Source organism: Bactrocera neohumeralis, chromosome 4 (assembly GCF_024586455.1).
Source record: "Bactrocera neohumeralis isolate Rockhampton chromosome 4, APGP_CSIRO_Bneo_wtdbg2-racon-allhic-juicebox.fasta_v2, whole genome shotgun sequence".
Taxonomy (NCBI): domain Eukaryota; kingdom Metazoa; phylum Arthropoda; class Insecta; order Diptera; family Tephritidae; genus Bactrocera; species Bactrocera neohumeralis.
The window spans coordinates 4,196,605-4,218,752 of NC_065921.1; the positions used below are offsets into that span (position 1 = coordinate 4,196,605).

At 35.9% G+C, this 22,148-nt stretch overlaps 1 protein-coding gene across 1 annotated transcript; it reads right to left on the minus strand.

Annotated features, from left to right (window-relative positions):
- Positions 1-458: 458 nt before the first annotated feature.
- On the minus strand, positions 459-21,455 carry LOC126756023 (homeobox protein orthopedia). The gene is made up of 5 exons (XM_050468813.1): positions 20,940-21,455; positions 13,579-13,861; positions 11,445-11,574; positions 1,861-1,948; positions 459-1,515 (listed from the first exon to the last, which is right to left on the minus strand). The coding sequence occupies exons 1-5, from the start codon at positions 21,067-21,069 to the stop codon at positions 1,049-1,051; spliced, it is 1,098 nt and encodes a 365-aa protein (XP_050324770.1). The 5' UTR covers positions 21,070-21,455; the 3' UTR covers positions 459-1,048.
- Positions 21,456-22,148: the final 693 nt, after the last annotated feature.

A 22,148-nucleotide genomic window follows, 5' to 3' on the forward strand; every position in this document is an offset into this window, starting at 1 on the left:
CAGGCATAAATCTTGCCTTGATGAAATGCCAAACAATACTGAACAAAAATAACATTACAGCTTGGCACGACTCACGTGTGATCTGTCAAAAAAGGCTATTCAAAAAAGTGCCTTTATTTGGATCGCCCTTTCCATTTTCCTTTTCAACGAAAAGGAGACTAAAGCTCAAAAATTCTGACATATTTTGACGAGAGATAATTCCTCAATTTTTCATTTTTATAGACCACTCTATAAGTCATTGGCGGTTCCTCAAGTGCCCGAATTTTCTGTCGAAAAAATAGAGTGGTTATTGCTACTTCATGAATAGTATTTACTATAGGAAAATCTGAAGCATCACGATTATTGAAACTAGTATACGAAAAATAAGCATTGATCTTTCCTTTTGAAACTTCAGGTTTCGTATGGCTTCAGTGCCGGCAAAACCACCTTCATAAAAAAAGATTTACAGCAATATGTAGTACTGTGTAAAGTTTTAATTTTATTTTATTAAGTACTCTTATTATTTATTCTTTTCTATAATAATATTTAATGTACAATACTTTACTCTATTGAACATTTGCTCATATTTTTTATAAGTTATCACTACTTCATTGATTCTAATTCAAAATATTTCCGAAAACCAATGAGACAAATGTTTACCATACATTTTTTACTTATTCAATTTGTCGCCTTATGTAATGACTTTATCAACTAAATGAAATCAATCACATGTAAGGGTTTCCTATTATAATAATTACAAAAAGTGTTTTATATAAATTCGATCTCTGGAGATAAATACTAACATATTCATAAGTATGGGCATACTTTTGCTTACAAGTCTTTATCACTTGCCCTTCGTCACTCAAAACTTAAAAGCTACCAACTGTTGTTGAATATAAATTATTTGATATTTTATTTATTTACATATAAAATTTCTTAGCACTCATAATAATTCTTAGTCCGAACTACTTAAGGGTGTTCAGCGTGAAACAATTAACGCGCCACATTTGCTCTGCGACTAAACCGTAACCACCACCACCAAACGACCGTAGCTGCTTCAAAGCAAAGTTCAGTCCTCACATTTGGTCACCACCGAGACGGGCGTTGAGGCGCTGCTCGCCACGCTTGGCGCCAACGGGCTTTTGGGCGAGGCTGCAGCCGACGAGGTGAACGTGACGCCACCCGCCACCATGGAGGTGGGCACCAACGAGACGAGGCTCGCTTGCGACTGGCTGGGTGGGCTGTCACGCGGACTATTGCTGCATGGTGGACTCACTTGCGCCGCCGAGTGTAGCGACAGATTCTGCGGGTAGCCAGCAGCGAAGATGCCATTCAAATTGCTCAAGCCCATGTATTGCGAGAGGAGGGTGTGGAAGTTCGGCAATTTGTAATGCGGAACAAGGCTGGGTGGCAGCAGCGCGGGGTTGAAGTGTTGATGTAAGGCAAAGTGTGGTGGCCAGAACTCGGGTGGCAAGGTGGCCGGATGGCCGGGTATGCCGTGCGGAATTGGTAGGCCGAGTGGAAAATCAGGCAAACCTGGAAATGCAAGAAAGGAAAGCGTGTTCATTAGTCGATGTCAAAATACGCGATTGCGTGTGAAACTAAAAAGTGTTAATTGAATTAATAAAGAAATTTTGAAAGGTACAAGAAAATTATTACTAAAATAAGATTTTATTTTTGTGAGCAGCAAAGGTAATTAAAATAACATTAGCGTCGTGTAAATTACTAAATTATAAATCAAAATTAGGAAGCAGTTTCCATGATTAATGAGAATAATGAAAGCTAAACAGAAAATGTTAAGAACTTGGACAAAAATTTTTTAATTGGAAAACAGTTTCGATATTTGTTAATAAAAATTATGAATTTGTAAGAAATACCAACCTTGATCGGGTAGCAAATATCCGTTTTTATCCTGATTCATAAATTTTTCGCGTTTTCGCCACTTGGCACGACGATTCTGAAACCACACCTAAAAATAAACAAAACAATAATTTTAATTTATTTAAATTGCCAAAAATTTTAAACTTATTTCATATAGAACAAAAAAACCGATAACTATTAACTGCATTACATTAGCAACACTGCAACCCCCGAGCAACCCACAGCTACTCTACAACATGCCTACGAGGGCGAATATTTGCACTACAGACCACTGCCGACCGACAACAGCATTCAACCCTCTTTTCACGCCTTGCTGAGATGAACTGGGGCAGCGGAGGACCACAGCATAGCAAGCATTACAATAGAATCCAATCGGAAGTCAGCTGCTCCTCTGCTTGTCTTCAGTCAACAACCCTATATTAACCCCAACAGAGCCGGAGTACATTCGCTTAACCGACCCCGACTCCTGAACTAAGTTGACTAAGAAGAAAGTGCGCATGGGAGGTCATAACCGAATGGCATGCAACGCCAACCACCAGAATTATCGCATCAGGTGTTTAGACTGATGACTGCGGTGAAGCTGTAATCCTTTTTGGCAAGTTGCGAAGAAACTACAACAACAAGAACTACCTCAGAAAGGTGAAAGACTGGCAAATGGCCATCCACCTCTTGCCACCTTCATGCGCTCGAGCAGTGCTCAGTCGCACAAACAATTGTTAAATGCAATTTGCAATCGTGTCTAAGCCGAGTGCGCCCATTTTAACAACAACAAATTGGTTCTGTACATACGTACTTACAAATAAATGTACGCGTGAGCATCGGAGTAAGCAAAGCTGGTTTTCGGAATGGCTTTCTAGTTATTTTTGTTGTTTTTTACACAGGTGCAGGTAAGTGCAGGGTAATTCTAAAGAATGGATGCTTAGATCTAAAATTCGAAAGTTTAGAGGCATTGCAATAACTTTCATATTACGAGTTTTTTCTAAATGATTTTTGGTGATCGAGAAGCATATCTCTAGGATGATAGCTGAGGTTTTGGTTCTACGCATTCGGCTTTACACTCATATTTACGCATACTGAAGGGAAGGTCTGACTCACAGTCTGAAAGAAGTCATATAGCCATGGCTTTCGGAGTTTTCTTTCTTTTCTTCGATTAACTCCTCCTCATTCCTCTAAATCAGATTCCTCAATATTATTTAAACACCTCATATAGTCAATTTAATGCATCTATTTACATCTTTCGACTTAACTCACACTCTAAAATATCCAAAATCACAAGCAAATCGACTACCAGCAATGAGCTTTTGTCGAACTTGCGTTGAGAGCTAAATTTCGGAGTGGGCGTGTATGGAAAACATTTCCGTTAGCATGTATGCAGCTGACAGAGAGCAATTTCCTCAGCGCTGAGCACCCATACTTGCAACCAACGACTTAAATAGATAACTGCTTAAGTGCCCAGATCCTTTTGATGCATTGTACGCAAGCCTTGTTCTGTGGCTCGGGCGTGTCTGCGGTAAATGCGCCTGACGAGAGCGTATGTATGGTATGTGTGTGGATTGTTGCGGTGGGGTATTAAGAAAATTAATTGTTTGTAAGCAAATTTGCACAAAGCCAAGGACCGAAAACCGGAGCGATCACCACCCCAGTGGCAGGTCAAAGCAGCAAAAATACCGAGATTGTGTAGCAAAGTTCACCAAAGTTGAAATTTTCAAATTGACTAGCATTTGCATGCCTTAGCTTGAGATGTTAGGAGGCAGCTAAAATTGTGTAGCTGTGGGGCAGAGGAAGCACAAGACATGTAAGCTGTCTAAATGTTAAACAATGCGCAACCAAGTGCGAATATTGAAGCCTTCAAGGGGTGCAATGGCGTTTAAGGTTTAATTTCAATAAGCAATAAGCCTGCACGCCTCCCTTTGGACTATCGACAAGCGGTCGTCGTCGCCCGACGTCGGCAGCTGCGTCGACTGTTCGCCCAACAATGCAGGCGCAGCAATGCGAGAATAAAATTAGTAATGATTTCCTGGCAATAATTGCCCTAAATGCTGTCATTTCTAGACGACAATGCAGGCAAGTCAAGTCGGTGGTAGCAAGAGTTGGGTGGCAGCGGCAAGGGGCAGATATGTGCAAAGATGATTATTGTAATGATGGAGATGAGTTGCATGACTGGGTGTCGGTGTGGTGGGATTTCGTTGACAATCTGTAACATTCGAGTTGCCCTAGAGCTTGGGGCGGGTATGCATAGCCAATCACATGAGTTTGTGGGTGTGTTGGTGGCATTTAATTGTTACAAGGACTGCTGTAACGGCAAGTGAATATTCGTATCATTTTCTGGCACTGAGATGAAACGAAAAATATAATTGTGCTAAATGCTTTGCTTTATTCGTTTATGCCAGTGAATAGTCGGATGTGTAGACACGCTTCCGGGTAATTATGTGAGCTGCGGCATTTTATGCATGCCTTAATCTAAAAACGTTCCACGGAGAAAAAAAAAATTTTATGAGACAGAAATGTGCTAAAATTCTTGAAATTTCGAGAGAATGTTTTTTATGAGGATGAAATGTTAGTTTTTTTTAGGGAAAGTTAATATGTTTTACAGCAGTTGTGGTGCCCATGTTCATAGAAATATTTTTACACCTAAAAATTCAAGATAATTTTCAAGGTGATAAGAAAAATAAAAATATTCCACACAAAACAAGTTATCGAAAAACTCAACTGTGTATTTTAGATGAACTTTTTTTAAATAAATGGCCTTCTGTATATACGAGTAAAACCAAAAGGAGAGGAATGGAAGATCCTGGGTAGAATGTTTTAAAACATAAATAGCAGACGCTTACTAATCCATAAGCATTTCCCAGCAACATTTCACTTCAAGTCTCAATTCAAATTTTATTTTATTAAAATTTTTTATTTTATTTTTTTTTTAATTTTATTCTAGTACAATTTATTTTATTTTATTTTTTTTTTTGCTTTATTTCATTTTCAAAATAAAATTTTGTTTTTATTTTACTTTTTATTTTACTTTTTATTTTATTTTTTTTATTCTGGTTCAATTCCTTTTATTAAATTTTATTTTAATTTTTTTATTTATTTCATTTACGTTAATTTGTTTTATTTTATTTTATTTTATTTTAATATTTTCATATTTTTATATTTTTTTATTTCATTTCAACTAATTTTTAAAATAAATTTTTTTTTATTTCTTATTTACTTTATTAGTTTATTTTTATTTTATTATTCCCATTTTACTATTTCTCAAGTACATGTCACTTCATGCTGAAATTTAAATTTTATTTGTATTATTATTTTTTATTTTAATTTTTTAATTATATTTTGCTTTATTTTATTTTATTTAATTTACTCTAGTTTTATTTTATTTTATTTTATTTTGTTTTATTTTTTTATTTTATTTTATTTTATTTTATTTTATTTTATTTTATTTTATTTTATTTTATTTTATTTTATTTTATTTTATTTTATTTTATTTTATTTTATTTTATTTTATTTTATTTTATTTTATTTTATTTTATTTTATTTTATTTTAATTTATTTTATTTTATTTTATTTTATTTTATTTATATTGTGTTATTATATTTTATTTAATTTTTTTTAATTTTTTTTATTTTTATTTCATTTCATCCACATACTCCAAGCCCATATATCCTCCAAAGCCTCACTAAGTATATTTGCACAAATAATTCTGCTGTCATATTAATGTCAATAAAAATGTATAAGCTCATCAATAGATATTAATATTTTCATACACATGCAGATAATTCTCTGTGGCACAACAACAACGACCCCATCAAATCAGAAACGATGTACATATATTTATACAAATTGTCTGATACTAAACTAGTTACCAGCCAGTTTGAAGCACACATGAGTTCCCATGCCATGCGTGTGAGTGTGTGTGAATGGGCACATGTGTGACCAACGCGATTGTATCATTTTTATACACACACATATAGATATACATGTACACTTTTTCGACTTAATTTTTTCTCGCTCAATTCGCAGCCACCAGTCGGCGCTCATGTCCTTCCAAGTGCATTAAATCCGAAAATAATTGCCATCTTCATGCCAACATGTTGTCCGCCGAGTCCATGTGCCCTTTACAAAGCACACACACACACATATATGCAAATAAGAATACACATGTGTGCGCGACAAGCTCGTTGAAGGCTCATTTAATGCAGATAGGAGGAAAAAACCCGATTGATTCAATGACAGGCAACGAACCAACAACTGCATTCACAAATGTATATGAGTTTGTGTATATGTGTATATCCAAGTGCGTGTGTGTAAGTATAAAATGTACGGTACTTGTTAGCGATTTAGTGACTACTAATCGGTGCATTTAAAAATGTTACAACACGCTCATTTATGCTCATTCGTCCAGTGTACACCATACGAGGCTACATGTGTGTGTGTGTGCGGACACGGGTTATGGGAAAGCAATTGAAGTGCGCGCGTGTGTGAGCGTGTATTATGCGCAATTTTTGATTTTTTCGCAAACTGATACTATCAATGACCAATTTAGCTAACAAACGGATTTGTGACAACAACAAACACACACAAACAATGAAGCATATGCACACATACATACATATGTTTTATTTTTTTATTGCTAAGTCCTCAAACGTATTATAAGCGCAATAATACAAGTACGTTGATATTCCGTCGGGCACGTTGGGCGTGCTTTTCGAAAAGGTATCAGTCACGAGCATAACACATGTAAACATACATTGTTAGTGCTTTTTTTTCAAATATCGCTAAATCCGTTTTTGTTAATTTCGTGCTCAAATTGTTCAATAAGCCGTTATCTCACTTTGCTGTGATATGTTTTTTATTGCCATCTTTATTGTCGTGTCATTAGGGAAAAGGGGATTGCGCTTGTATTTTGCCGATTGATCATCATTTGGAAGGGTGAGGGGTGGTGTTTCGGCATATGCTCAGACACTGGCTGTTTGTGTTTTTAATCTGTGCCCTTGTTGGGTCAAATTAGTGTAAAAACAATAACAACAAACACTCAATAGACAATTTAAAATTGCCCTTGATGGTACTTCAATTGAAGTTTGAAGCTCACGCCAAACAAATTATGATGGAAAACAAAACTGTTTAAAGATGAGACATCTGATTTATTGCATTTTGATATCTGAGTCCTTCATCAGATGAGATATACCATATGATAATTTTTATATTTATAGGAAAGTTTTGGTAAGAGAAGATGCATTTTGTAAATTCGTTTTGCTTCTGAGAAATGTTAGTTGCATATATCTTATTTACAACTGTTGTTTAAGGTATAGCAGTCATACGTTTGCTGAAAATAAGGTCATTAGTTATGTTGTCAGGAATCTTTTTTGCAACCTTTTCTTGACGTCGTTTTTTTGGAAGGTTCAGGTTTTTATACCAGAAACATAAGCCAAATGGATGAGCGACTCGTATAAGGCAAGTTTTCGATGACTTCATGACCTTCACTGAATATTTTACATTAAATTGTAATTCAAGCCAATAATTTGGTCACTTGCGTTTTCATTAAACTAAAAATAACCGAAATTTTTGGAAATATTGGGTAGTCGAAAAAGTCTTTTCGTATTTTGTCAATAGATGTCGTTGCAGTCGTATATCTCTAAGTGCTACCAATACCATTGTGTCATGCCATATAGTGATGGAAAGGTGAAATTTTAAACTTCCTTTAACAAAAAAATTAAATTCGGAGAAGTTAAATAAAAGTTACAGCTGTTCAAAAATGAGTGAACATAATGAAAAAATTCGTAATATTTTGAAAATAATTGTAAAAAAGGGAGGAATGTCACGCAAGCCACCAATGAAATTTTTAGAAGTTTACGGAGATGATGCTGTATCAGTTCGCTCGCTTCAGTTCTGAAAATTTCGATGTGAAAGATGCACCTAGCTCTGGTCGATCTTTCGTTCAAAAACTCGATGAAATTATGGAAAAGATTGACCAGGACTGTTACATAAGCAGCCATGACATCGCTAAGAAACTTAACATTCATCATCAAACGGTTTTGAACCATTTAAAAAAGGTGGGCTACAAAAAGAAGCTCGCCGTTTTGGTACCACATGAATTGTCTAAAACGAAATGAAATCGAACAATTTCAGAAGCGAATGATAACAAGAGACGAAAAGTGGATCAAATACGGCAATAATGTGTGAAAAAGATCATGGTCCGAGCGTGGTGAAGCTCAACAAATGGTCGCAAAGCCATGATTGACGCCTCGAAAAGTTATGCTAAGTGTTTGGTGGTATTTGAAAAGAATCATCCGCTATGAGCTGCTCCAGCCTGGTGGAATAATTGATTCTACATTTAACTGGCAACAACTGATGAGATTGAAGCAAGCAATCCAAATAAAACGGCCATAACTGATCAACAGAAAGGACCTCGTCTTCTATCAGGACAACGTTAGACCACACATCTTTGATGGCTTGGCAAAACTGGGAGAGCTAGGCTGGAAAGTTTTAATGCATCCACCATATAGCCCTGACCTTGCACCATCGGATTAACATTTATTTCGGTCAATGCAGAACTCTCTTAATGGAGTAAATTTGGCTTCAAGAAAAGTCTGTGAAAATTACTTGTCGCAGTTTTTCGACGAAAGACCAGAAAAGTTTTACACTGATGTTTCTAGCGAAAAAAATTGCAAAAACTAGTCGACCAAAATGGTACATATTTGGTTCATTAAAGTTCATTATAAATATAAAAAAAATAAGTTAAAAGTTGATTAGAAATACGAAAAGACTTTTTCGACTATCCATTATAAATTTCGGTTATTTTTGGGACACATCTTGTATCCAAATTTAGTTATTCAAAAAGAGGCGACTGTTAACAAAAGTAGTTTTTTACGAGATCTCTTAAGCTATTCATAAATTAGAATATTTATTTAAACTAATATTAAATATTTACAGCAATAACAATCGATTGCATACGTTAATCGTCGATAGCGATTGCAATTAAGAAAAATAAAAATATTAACACCGCGCATTTTTATTGCCTAAATTTCCAGCAACGACCTTTCGAGCAAATCAATGACACCGTTCACTAATTCCTAAATGCAATCAAATGGAAAATCGCTATTAAGAACTCATTGCAGCACTAATGAAGGTGATGAAAAGCAGGGAAATAACACCCCTCGCCTTAATTCTCACAAAATAAAGATTTGTATACGATTTGAGGACGCTTAGCATATACCCAGGCGCATATGGGATACGGTTAACCCACCCCAAAACTCGTTGACTGCAAATGTTTTGTATACACAAAGCGATTTAAAGTGTTTTAACGCTATTTACAAATGCACAAACACACACTAACAACTTGCCACCAACAACCACGATAAACAAAATTAAACAAAAACACCAAGTTGCCAGTAAATTAAATTCTCATCAGTGAAAAAAGCGAAAAAAGCAAGCGATCAGCAGCTTTGGATAAGCGTTCGGCGGACGCCGCGTGCAGCATGTATTTGATTGTGCGGCAGCAACAACTGTAAGTCGCTACTTGAGCGGTATTCTTATGCAAATTACGCGTACATGGCAACAACAACACAAACATACATACATTCATACATATGCAGATGCGGCTAAAACCTCTGCAAATCGGCACAATGACGCGCAATGCTCAATCCTTCACTTGAATTCACAGTTGTACGGCCACTTACTCGAACACACAAACACACCAACACAGTTCCATGCACATTTGTGTATGTATGTGTAGCATTTGTACGCGTTATGCTTGATTGTTGCAATTGTTGCGAATGTAATTTGCATAATTAGCAACATAATTGACTGCGGCTACTGCATACATGTACAGTTAAACGTGCTATATATTGTGGCACAAGTCGTTTTCACCCACACTTGCAAATGTGCTTAATTGCTGCTAATTAACCCATTAATCTGGAAATTGAATTGCGAAAATAATTACCAAACAAAAGTCATTGCTGAGTGAAGAGCCAATAATTGTGCCGTCAATTAATAATTCGCATTGTTGCAAGCGATTATGTTGCACTTAAATTGATATTCGCGATTTTTTTTGTACATTAAATTGGCCACGAAGTTTATAATACCGTGAAGGAACCGTATATAATTTATATAATGAACAGCGTGACGAGCTGAGTCGATTTACTCATATCTGCCGGCATATATGGGTAGTCGAAAAAGTCTTTTCGTTTTTCTAATCAAATTTTAACTTATTTTTTTATATTTATAATGAACTTTAATGAACCAAATATGTACCACTTTTTGCCATTCTTCCGCTAGAGACATTATTTCATCAGTGTAAAACTTTCATCAGTGTAAATCGAAATTTCGAAATTTCCAAAACAGAAGCGAGTGAACCATTATTGTGCTACACGAACTGATACAGCATCGCCTCCGTAAATTTAACAAATTTCATTGGTGGCTTGCGTTTAATTCTTCCCTTTTTTATACAAGAATTTAAAAATATAACGAATTTCTTCATTATTTTCACTCATTTTTGAAAAGTGGTCACTTTTTTCAACTTCCCCAAATTTAATTTTTTTTGGTTAAATGAAGTTTAAAAACTCACTTTTCCAATACTATATGGCATGACAGATTTGTAGAACTGAAGATATACGACTGCAACGACATTTATTGACAAAATACGAAAAGACTTTTTCGACTACCCAATATATACGCGAAAAAATCGCTCAATTTTTAAAATATCTATCTGACATTTAGCACACATCCCTTTCTCTCCCAAAAAGCAACTGACTTGTCGAAACCGCCGATATCGGATGACTATATCATATAACTGCCATAGATCTGATCACGATCTTCAAGAAATTTGGCCCGGACTGCACTACAGTCTTCGAAGAACCACCTGAGAGTGTAGATGTCATACAAGTTTTCCGCTCAAAGCCAAGATATTTGTATCTATTTTTGTCAACGAAGTATCCTATTGAAAAGCAAGCGTACCATAAATTAAGATAGAAAACTAATACAAATGCGACTACCAACTCCCAGCCGTCAAAGGATAACAAACTTAATATAAATCTATTATAAATTCAATATCAAACAGAAATCTAATAGAATCACCACTTATTTTGTTATATCAAAAAAACTATCTCTCACGAAATATTTGTAAAAAGAAAAAAATTGAGTTATCTACCAGTTACGCGCCGGCAAATCCAATGTCGAGCAACATCCTAGCAATCCTAGTACGTATGCAACGTCGAGGGCATCTCATCATCCACTTACAATCAAATTGAATCACGTGATCAGACAATCGCACCGTTAATGCAACCATTATAGGTGATATTAAAAGTGCTTGATTGCAACAATCGCCATGGGAACATCAGCAAGAAAATAAGATACAAATAAATGTTGCAAACACACACATACGCACAGATTTGCGCGCATAAAAGCAGCAGCGTGCAGCAGCTGCCATTGTTTGTTGCTAAAATGCGCTAATCCGTAAATAATTACAAAATCAGATAACAATTCACGAGCTGCAATCGACTCATGTGCTGCCAACCAGCGACTAAAGCAAGTACTTGCATACTTGTATGTATGTATGTAGCAGATAGTGAAATCACAATTCAACGTCTATTTACCTGTACACGTGCTTCGCTCAAATCCAAGCGCATCGCCAGATCTTCCCTTGTGAAGACATCCGGATACTGCGTCTTCTCGAAGGCGCGCTCCAGTTGGTGCAACTGGAATGTTGTGAATGTGGTGCGCGATCTGCAACGGCATCAATGGCAAAGAAATTAATATTATTGTTATATTTGTAGTTAAGTCTCGCATAAATGAAATCATTGTACTTATATAATATACTTAAATGAAAGAATTTGTCTCAATGAATCAAAGCCGCCGCATTGGCGAAACGCTCAGAAGCTAGATTTAATGCGATTGCTTTTCGCCTCTTGCAATTTGCTTTACTCGGCTTTGGAGTTTATTATTCACAGATCTTTAAGCGGATTTTAATAGGCAATAAAAAAATAAACATTTGAAGTTATTTTTTAGGTTTATATCTGTTTAAAAGCAATTTCCGAAAATGAAAGCCAACAACTCGAAAGAAGAAAAGAAAGTTCAAAGAGGAAGGCTTCTAACTCATCATTTGTATTCGTGAATAAAAGAGTTTGAGCGCTCTGGGTCTCAGCTAAGGCATTTTCAGACAATTCAACAATGAAAATACGAGGTTTAATTGGTACTTAGTAGAGACTGCAAATGAGTTCCTAACCCCATAATGCAGGATATGGCAAGTCTTAATATAATTGTATTAAAAAATCGATTTTTAAATATTAGAAAAAACTACTGTATAATATTTTTGAAGAAAAAATTAAATATTGTATTAGGTATTTTAAAAGGAAACCCATTATTTTTCCAATGACGGACTTTAGTAATCTGTATCCTGCGTATAAGTATGATGGGGTTATGCCGTATGATGTTATAAAGTTAAGATTTCGTACTAAAAAACACCAAAACTTATGATTGCTTAAAGAAGATGGACGCCAGCGAAGAGAAAATACGCCCAAGCGTGACCGAAAATGTGGATAGTGCTTATAATCCTAACGCTGTAGGAGCCAATCAGACGCCACTTCACATTTTCAGTTTAGTCGATTTCGTTCCGGTAATTTTGATGTCAAAGATGCAACGCGCTTTGGAAAACCAATTGTCGGAAATATCGATAAAATAATAAAATGTTAAGTCCGACAATTATGTAAGCACATTTTCAATTACCGAAGAGCTAAACATGGCACAAAAACCCGTTGGTAACATTTCAATCCGGTTGGATATAAAGAGAAGCTCGATGAATGGATGCCATACGACTTAGCGCCAAGCCCCTAATGGATCGAGTTTCCGCTGCAAATCGCTGTTGAAACGCAACAAAATCGTTCAATTTCTAAAGCGAGTTATTACTAATGATGAAAGTTGGATCAATTACGACAACGTCAAGTTAAAACGGTCGTGATCGAATCGCAGTGAGTCGACTCAAACGGCGGCCAAGCCAAGACTGATTGTCAGCAAGGGTTTATGTGCGTATAGTAGGATTGGCAGAGCAACATCTACTATGAGTTACTGTCAACATCTTAATCCGAGCCTGTCCTGTCAACAATTGTTCCGCGTGAAAGAAGCAATCGCCCAGAGGTGATCAGCTTTGGCCAAGAGTAAAAGAGTTGTGTTCCATAAGGACAAGGCTAGGGCATATACATCGAGAATAATTTTTCTGATGAAAAATTCATTCAAAAAAAGCTTATAAAAGTCGAATGTCAAAATTGTTTGACCACAGGGTCGAGGGTAAAACGATAGTGGCATTATAAGTCATATTCAAAACAAGTAATTGAACAAAACGGCGCTCATTTCCCATAATTCGGGTAATTCTAAATATGCCAAATAGAACCTTATATAAATAATCAACTCTTTTCACTAGAAAAAAAATTTCATTTCAGATGTTGTAAATGCCCAGAAAGTTTTAACACATGAACGCTATTTTTTGTTTACAGTTATTTAAAATATTCATCTCGGCCATAGAATGGAATCAAATCGAAAATTGTCCGCGATTATATTTTACTACTTTTCAAGTCATATGAGAATTTGTACAGCAGTCCACTGCTAGAAAGTTGCTTTCTTAAAACAGTGAAACCTCGATAACGCCAGAAAATTTTCAATTCATTCCAATTTACATACAAAACTGGCAATATTTAGGAAACCAACATTTTTAAGACCATATTTTGTGATTCTTACCTTCGAACCTTGCGCGGTCGCTCCATATCACCCAGATCATGTCCACTGTTCAGACTATTCGACAACTCGTCGTCATTGTCCACATCGAGACCGTTGTCCATATTTGTTGGCGACTCGTCGCGTTGTGTCATGTGATGACTGTGATGCAACGAATTCATGCTACTCATATTGTTGTTGCTACTGTTGCCGTTACTAGAGCTATTACTAAGGTTATGATTATTCATGTTATTGTTGTTGTTATGTAGAATATGTATTTGATGGCTGTTCAAGGACTCGGTGGAATCTGAAAAAGCAAAAATTAATATTTCATTAATTTTTAAGTAATTTGAAACAACTTTTTTGAAATGTAAATTCTGAAAGAATATATACAAATTATTTAACTTGAAAATGTTTCATATAATATCATTATTTTATAATAAAATAAAAAATAAGTTGAAGTTTGATTAGAAATACGAAAAGACTTTTTCGACTACCCAATATAATAATTTTCAATATAATTTTTTCAAACCAAACAAATGCTTATTATCAACAAGGCTTCACTGTATTACACACATACATATGTACATGCAGTTCCTTAATTCATTGCACACCTTTTTGGGGTGGTTGCGCCTAATTCACATTAATAGCATTAAAATAAGTTTAAATAGCTGGTCGACTAAGCACTGGCGTCTCGCATTGATTTTCAAGCGCATTCAACGCCAGCTTACTTCGGCTCACGCACAGTCTCGCTTGCTCAGCCACACCAACCCACTTTCCGCCCATTCTCAAGCTCTTCCCGGCGAGTGTATAAACAAACCAATTCAACCCGACTTCTCAGCGCCGCTAAACAATTGAAAATTTCTTCTTCAAATACTTCACGAAATAATTTTCGAACAATAGCAACAACAAGCTTGCCGCATGACTTTGCTATTCACCAAAGCCGAACACACACACACACGATTACAAGCGTATTTGTATGTGTGTGTTGGTTGGTATTTTTGCCAATTGTGCACTTCTTTCGTTGAATTCTCGCTTCTCGCTTGATTCGATCGCACAAATGTCTACACACACACACACACTCGCACAATTACCGCTTATCGGTGCAAATTTCAAAATCAATAAATCAAAAGGAATTTTTTCGGTAAACACACACAATTGCCAAGTGTGCAAACAATGGGTTAAAAAATTGCAAATTCAATTCAATAAAAAGAATTATGCGTTGCGTTTGTTGCCTCATTTCCATTGAGTTTCAATTTGATGGCGTTTCAATTGAATTTGATTTGAAAGAAGCAGTCCATTGAGGAGTGTATTTAAGTATACATTTTGGCTAAGTGCCTAAGTGCCATATATTTAGATGGATCTATGTGTGCTGTCGCTTGTATGAAAACGTCGTATTCTCATGGCATACATGTGTATGTGAGTGCGTAGGTATGTGTGTTCGTTGGATTTAAGCAGCAATTTCCTGCGCTGGAGACATTCAACAATTTAAAATTCGACTTGAGTGCGAGTTAGATTTACTTCCATATGTTAAAATATTAGAATTTTTTATAACCAACGTTGCTTTCTTAAATCAAGTCTCCTTAAAAATTATCTAAGGTTTCTGCCCAATCATACAAAAATTTTACCCTAGTGTTGCTCAAAATCTTTAATCGAAGTGAATCTTCATAGTTAAAGAAGTGAAAATTTTATTTTAGTGTTCACATTATTCTTACTTTCATTGGAAAATACATTGCAACATCTGAAATTTAAAAATTTAATTTACGCCTACAGATATGCTATGTTAATTCACAAAGAAATCAATACCATCGTCACTCACATGCAAAATAAAAATCGAAATTGAATTTTTTACTGTTTACGATTCACTACATCATATTGCTTATAAGTAGCATGAAATTTTCAGCTGCCGTTGTCAGATATAACCAATATATAACCCATGTATAACCAATATATAACCAATGTATAACCAATATATAACCATTTTATAACCAAAATTCAAATTTTGTTCAATAAGAGTGGTTTCAATTATTTTGTTTTTCCTTCGCCTGTAAACTTATGAAAAGCGATGTTACGTTATTTTACATTTTATGTGACGATATGTACATATGTATGTATGTATACTGGTTGATTAGTGAAATAGTTTTGGAGATATGAAAGCATTTTTTAACTTGGTGTATTGAGCTTTAAAAACTTCAAATGAGTTTCGAAACCATGTTTTTAGAGACTGTGAAGTAATTTTCTCCGAAATGACTGGACCGATCGACCAAAATTTCCTTCTTTCAGTGGAATTTTGACAATAATTTCGATTTTGCAAAGCATCATTACCAGTATTCATTTATTGTTATTATGAAAATTTTTTAATTGGATATAAGACAATTTTAATGCTTTTTTTCTGACTTTCCAGTGGATATAACCCCTTAAATTTTATTCTAGTGAAAACTGTTCAATATTTTCCGGCTCGCAAATGAATGCCTAATTTCATCTATGCCCATATTTCATCTGATTTCCACTAAAACCCCGCATTTAACCCTTTTTAAAACGTCAAAATCTGCTATTGAGCAATTTAGCGACTAATCAATCGAATATTCAACAACAGTTACGTGCCGCAGCAGACATCCTCTTTAGCATACAAATTGAAAAGGCAGGTATTGAGAGCAAACCACATGTCACACCGTCGAATGAGTCATTAACTCAATTATTGATATGGTTGACCATGAAATGGATCGGCTTAGAGCCATTTTGGCGCACACCATTGCATAAATAACTGTTTTACTATAAGCATAACACACACAACCGCATCTAACAATATCAAAGCTTTCACCGCTCATCCTCAGCGAAGTGGCCATTGATTGAGCAGATTACGAACAAAATGCCATCAATAGACGCCACAGCATCCCTGCATATTTACACATACGCCACTATATACAGAGATATGTATTTGTGTATATAAGCTTAAACAAACTCGCTTGAATAAAGTTGGGTTGTGTGTGTTTGTGTGCTTGCCAGCAATATCGCACTTGACGAAAAACCACTGAACCACAGTGTGTGCAAATATTTTGGCACCTTCGGCTTTTTCGACTAAACCAATGCAGCGAAACAACAACATGAAAGTGAGCTTATATTAAAACTGGCGGAATCTCACATGAGCACTACTACATACAAGCAATGTGTCCACGTACACACATACACATATAATAGATTAAGCACACGTTGTTGGACTCATGGCCGTGGTGTTGCCGAGTCCTTTTGATTTTATGCAAATTATGGAGCCATTTTGAGCAGAGTAAAAGCTACCATGCCATTGGATTTGATTGCGCATTGTTGTTGTTGTTTATATTATCGCATAACGAAGCATTAGTAGCTGCACAGAACTGAAATTGAGGGCAGAAATGCCTACTTATATCGCATGAGTTTAAATAATTTCATTTAATGACGGTGTAATGCACAAGCGGGATATATGTTTGCGAAAGTAAAAGCTCTTCGAAAGTAAATTATTAAAAAAAATGTTAATCCCGAAATAATTTGGCAAGTTATGTTGATTTTTTAATAGAAGGATAAAAGCTATGGATGCGATAAAACTTGAGTCGGTTTTAGTTAATGTTCTGGTTAATGTTTTGAGTATGAAGCGCGTCAACGGCACCGAGTAGAGGGCACAAAAGAGATGTTGGACAACGTATCTGAGCATCCTACATTCTACATTCAGCAAACGCATTATTGCTGTTGCCGAGTCGTGATTTTATGCATGTGGCTGCGAAACTGTTGAACAATCTAGCAAATGGTGCTCCAAAAATCACCCGTCTGGCACCGAAGGGCTTCGAAGTGAATGGAAATTTGAATTGAGTGAACCTAGTTTGAAGACGACAATAAAGATGTATTCTAACATATGTGAAAAATTCTCTGTTCGGGTCATTTCTGATCGGATGCTAAAGTACATATTCTGTACGACTAAAAGTTTTCCAAAAATCACAGGCTAGCTATAGAAACATATCAAACCACCTAAATGAAGTCAAAAAAGTTTTAAGTTTTTTGAAATTTAAAGTCTTTTAAAACCAAAATTTCTGTTGTTTTTTCTTCATTTCGAAGCTAATCTACTTAAGCTAACTTTTGGAAATGGAAAAAATTTGTATGAAAAATATTGTTTAGATTGTTAAATATTGAAAATTTTAAGTACGATACTCATCGATAAATCTAATGGGCGTTCTACAAACGCTTTGATAGCCTTCCCGTGGATCTCGCATGGATGCTGCGACTAATTATAGCTTGTAATGTATACTTCAAGGCGTTAGCGCATAATTTTTTTCTCCACATACGATTTTCTCAGCACCACAATAAATTTCTCTCACCACCACGCACGCTGACGTCTCTACTAATAATAACCGTAATGAGTGTTTCAGTTACAAATTTGCTTCGGGCAAAATATTTGTGCGTCTTGTTGTAATCAAATATGAAAATCGCATAATGTCACCGCAGGACATCGGCGTTTGGCAATCGCCAGCGCTATGCCGTGACGTCGTTGCGAGCGGCAGGCACTTGTGACCGAACAAATGGCAATAGTTTGACTGACGTTGAGGTAAAGCCAATAACAACATAGCAATTGCGTGAAACTGCAATTCAATTACAACAACATTGCTGCCGTGTGGAATAAAGTTAAAAATATTTTGCTTTTCCATTTTGTATTGCGCTCTCACACGCCCATCTGGGCCGTATTTGGATAGTTACCCCCGTATTTAATTCGATGATAAGTAATTTGATGCCAACTTACCAAATTGCCTTTCACTAACTGCATGAATGAATGAAAATCTATGTGTATGCAACAACTATTACAAAAATATATGTGTGAATATGTTTTCACCGGCGCTTCATTGTGCAGAATCCAAGCAGAAAATTTAAAATCATACAATCTCTATATGAGCACATTCCTCGTCCTTTTCCTTTTCGTTCCTGGATGTCCTGCTGTGTGTTCACGAGAGTTCTGCCGTCGCAGACATATCGTTGAGTTGTGAAAAATTATTAATTTGAGGCTCATTAAAATTTGATTACACGTTATGCCAATGAACACACTTTCCGAGGGTCGTCAACTGGTTTTCTTCGTCTCTCCTAGTGTATGTATGTATTTATTAGAACGCATTGATCATATGGGAACTCGTAGATCGCTATATTGTAGCAGCTTGAAGTATATTATTGGCGTAACTGGATTTGAAATTGAATTGCGTTGTTTAGTTTCTTCTGAGAACGTTACGCTCGTTTATCGCGCGGTTTCATCGATATCAAATAATTACATTTAAAGGAAAAGGAAGTAATGCTTGTTTAGTTCCGTGTTTTCTTTAGAGTGCTCAAGAAAAACCGAGCTTAGTTTGCAATTTTTAATAAAAAAACAATTTTTGGAAACTTCTCGGAACTCGAGTTTTTTGTTTTGAAATTTCAAAACACCAAATTCCAGTTCAGACCAGAGACATATAGTATAAAGTAGCCTTACAACAATAAAATAGGCCAATTTTGAAGAACTTTCTTACTAATAATATAAATAAAATATAGTTAACACTTAAACCATACTTATGGCTAGTTAGCGGATACTTGAACCTGACCAAGTAGCCATTTAACTAGAATGCAATTATATCTCGTATTGAGGTATTGAGAATAGTGAATATTATGACAAACTTAACTAAAATGAGACAATTTTTAAGAAATTAATCATTAGCATAGTCTATACGTATAACTAGTTAGCGTATACTCGAACACTTCAATAGCATACAAGGTCTGTCGCAAAAGAAACAGAACTTTTTAAATATAACTGTTTCTGGTGGCGCCACCTATTGGTGGGTATATGAAATAAAAAGTTTGATCTCTTGTTGACATTTCGTAAAAATTTTAAGACAATTGGATAAATACAATCGATGTTATCGATCAAAAAGTGACAGCAGCTTTTGGTCATCTGTCGTAAAATGCATTTTAAACAAAGAGCAAATATTAAATTTTGTTTTAAACTTGGGAGAACGTTTACTGAAACATTTCAAACGATGAAAATAGTTTATGGTGATCAGTGCCTATTCCTCCTATAGACCTCTGTGACGATCAGAAGTCGGTCGTCTTCAGAAGTCAAAAATAAAGACAATGCTGATTTGTTTTGACCATTCCGAGGGTATTGTACACCGAAAGTTCGTCACACCTGGCCAAACGATTAATGTTGTGTTTTACCTTGGTGTTAAGAAACGTCTTTTGCCACGCATTCGTCGTGCTCGACCACAACACCGTGAGGCAGGGTCCTGGCGCCTGTTGCACGATAATGAGCCGTGTCATCGGTCGACGTTTGTCACTGATTTTTTGACAAAAAACTCCATATTAACCATTAATTACTCACCCTACTCACCTGATCTGGCACCCTGTGATTTTTACCTATTTGGAAAACTTCATTTGCCCATGAAAGGACACTGGTTTCAGGACATTTCAGCTATCCAAAAGGCGACGACCGATATTCTCAAGAGCATTCCGAAAAATGACCCTAAACACTCATTTGAAATGCTAATTGACCGGGCTAAACGCTGTATCGAAGCACAAGGAAACTACTTTGAATAAAAAAATATAACTTTTGAAAAATATTAATTTTTTGTTGTTTTTTAACAATCCTGTTTCTTTTGCGACAGACCTTGTATATTAGTTAGAGGGTACTTGAACCTTGCAAAAGAGCGATTTAGCTGATTTGCCTGTCATTGCGTACTATTAAGGTTATTTTGAGTTACATTTTGACCAGGATAAGAATAATTATTGAAATATTTGCACTTTAAATTATTCTTTCATTATTTTCCAAAGTTCTGAAACCGTTCTGATTGAGTAAAAAAGCAAAAATAATTAGATCTTAAAGCTTCTAAGAAATCCCCGAATTAACCAGCCCATGACTTAAAAATTTACATGAGAAAATCGAAAAATGAAATAGGTATGGACCGTTTCTGACAAAAATATCCCTCAATCACGAAATCTAATAAATAAAATATACAGAAACAATCATAAAACCAAGTGAAGTTAGTGCTATAAACGACGCCTCCGCCTTTTGATGTTTTACCGTGTTTAACTTCCAGTTCTCACGTTCTGACAATTCTTTCTAGGCTGTGGCAACAATATTTTACGATCATTATTTTGATCAGAATGAAAACTATAAAATAGTAAAAGCGACCGACGGCTGTCAAAAGAAAAGGAGCTAGTATATGCAATTTGCAAGCAGACTGATTTCCATTTCCTTTTTTCTTGAAATAAATCATTCGAAATATTTTCAAAAACTCTGAATATCCATTTCAAAATATTAAGTATACTTAAAAGTAACATTTTTTCCAAAAACAAAAAAATAATTATTTAAAGATTCAAAAAACAGCCTTTCTGCGCTATTGACTCACCTCTTCTCTTCGTCTGCGTACCCAAAATTTGATCGATGCTGTAGACAGCGCGTGGTCTTGATACAGGACCTTCCTGAACTGGACGCATAACGGGAGCCATGATGGGATGTGACGTTGTGGTGGACAACATTTTCGAAAATAAATATTGCTGCTTTCAACTTGGCACTAAAACTTTATTATTTTGCACGGTTTTCAATTTCGGTAAATTTTACCAACTCCTTCCTTGGTACACAGTTGTTCTTTTACACAAAGTTACTTAATTGCACTTAGTAAACAATTAGAAATGCTTGTTAGTATTCATAAAGACAAATTATTCGCAATTGATTAGTTTCACTGCCGTTAGACACCTTTAGCACACGTTGCGTTTATGAAAATCGCATTTCCCGCGCGCACATATACTTAATTGATGTGACGACCAACAACCACCGACTGACACAATCACCGCCTGGACTTAGCTATTTGAATGCCAGCAAAATGCGTCAACTCGACCGAGCAGGCTGGCGGCAAGTGTCTGAATGAAACGGCACCACGGCAGCGCCTTGTAGGTCCTGCGATGCGTTGTCAACCGTTGACAGTGCGCTGTCCTGTGCTGTGCGAAATGCTGAGACAAGCACCCCGTAGCGCGTTATCTCTTTCGCTCCTTCATGGCTTTCACAAGGCAGCGCGCGTAGGGTAGTTTTCCGGTTCTTGGCCATTATAATGGGTTTGCAGGTAGGCGCTAAGATACATTAAGGGGTGTTGCCGCACTCTCGCACACACACACACAAGTTTTGTTCTAGTATTGCATACATACATACATACATATACTTGTGAATTTGTTAGTTACACGCACACATACAACGCGCATAGGCTAACTCACACCCAGTCAAGAGACACAGCAACGCCATTGCGCTCGTGCAGGAAAATGAGAAAACACAACACCAACAAACAACAGTTACAAATGTTCGCATTGTAGAAAAACAAATTGTTGAATTGGCTTTTGACTTATTTTCCATGGTGATAAAGCCAATGCGTTATCAATCACTCGCTACAATTACAAATACAACAGCGAGCGCGCTGTTCTCACTCGTGCTTTTGGCTCTCATTATTTTGTGTGCATAGCGCAAATTAACTTCATTTCACTTCACAGACGCTAATATCTATCGAATTAAGCTAGTTACATAGAGTTTCTTATTAGTTTTTTGCAATTCTCTCGGAGCCTCATATATT

Coding starts and splice junctions, on each gene's coding strand:
- LOC126756023 (XM_050468813.1), bottom strand. CDS start 21,069: ATGTTGTCCACCACAACGTCACATCCCATCATGGCTCCCGTTATGCGT. Junction 13,862..20,939: donor TACGCAGACGAAGAGAAGAG/GTGAGTCAATAG, acceptor TTGCTTTTTCAG/ATTCCACCGAGTCCTTGAAC. Junction 1,949..11,444: donor TGAGCGAAGCACGTGTACAG/GTAAATAGACGT, acceptor GTTTATTTTTAG/GTGTGGTTTCAGAATCGTCG.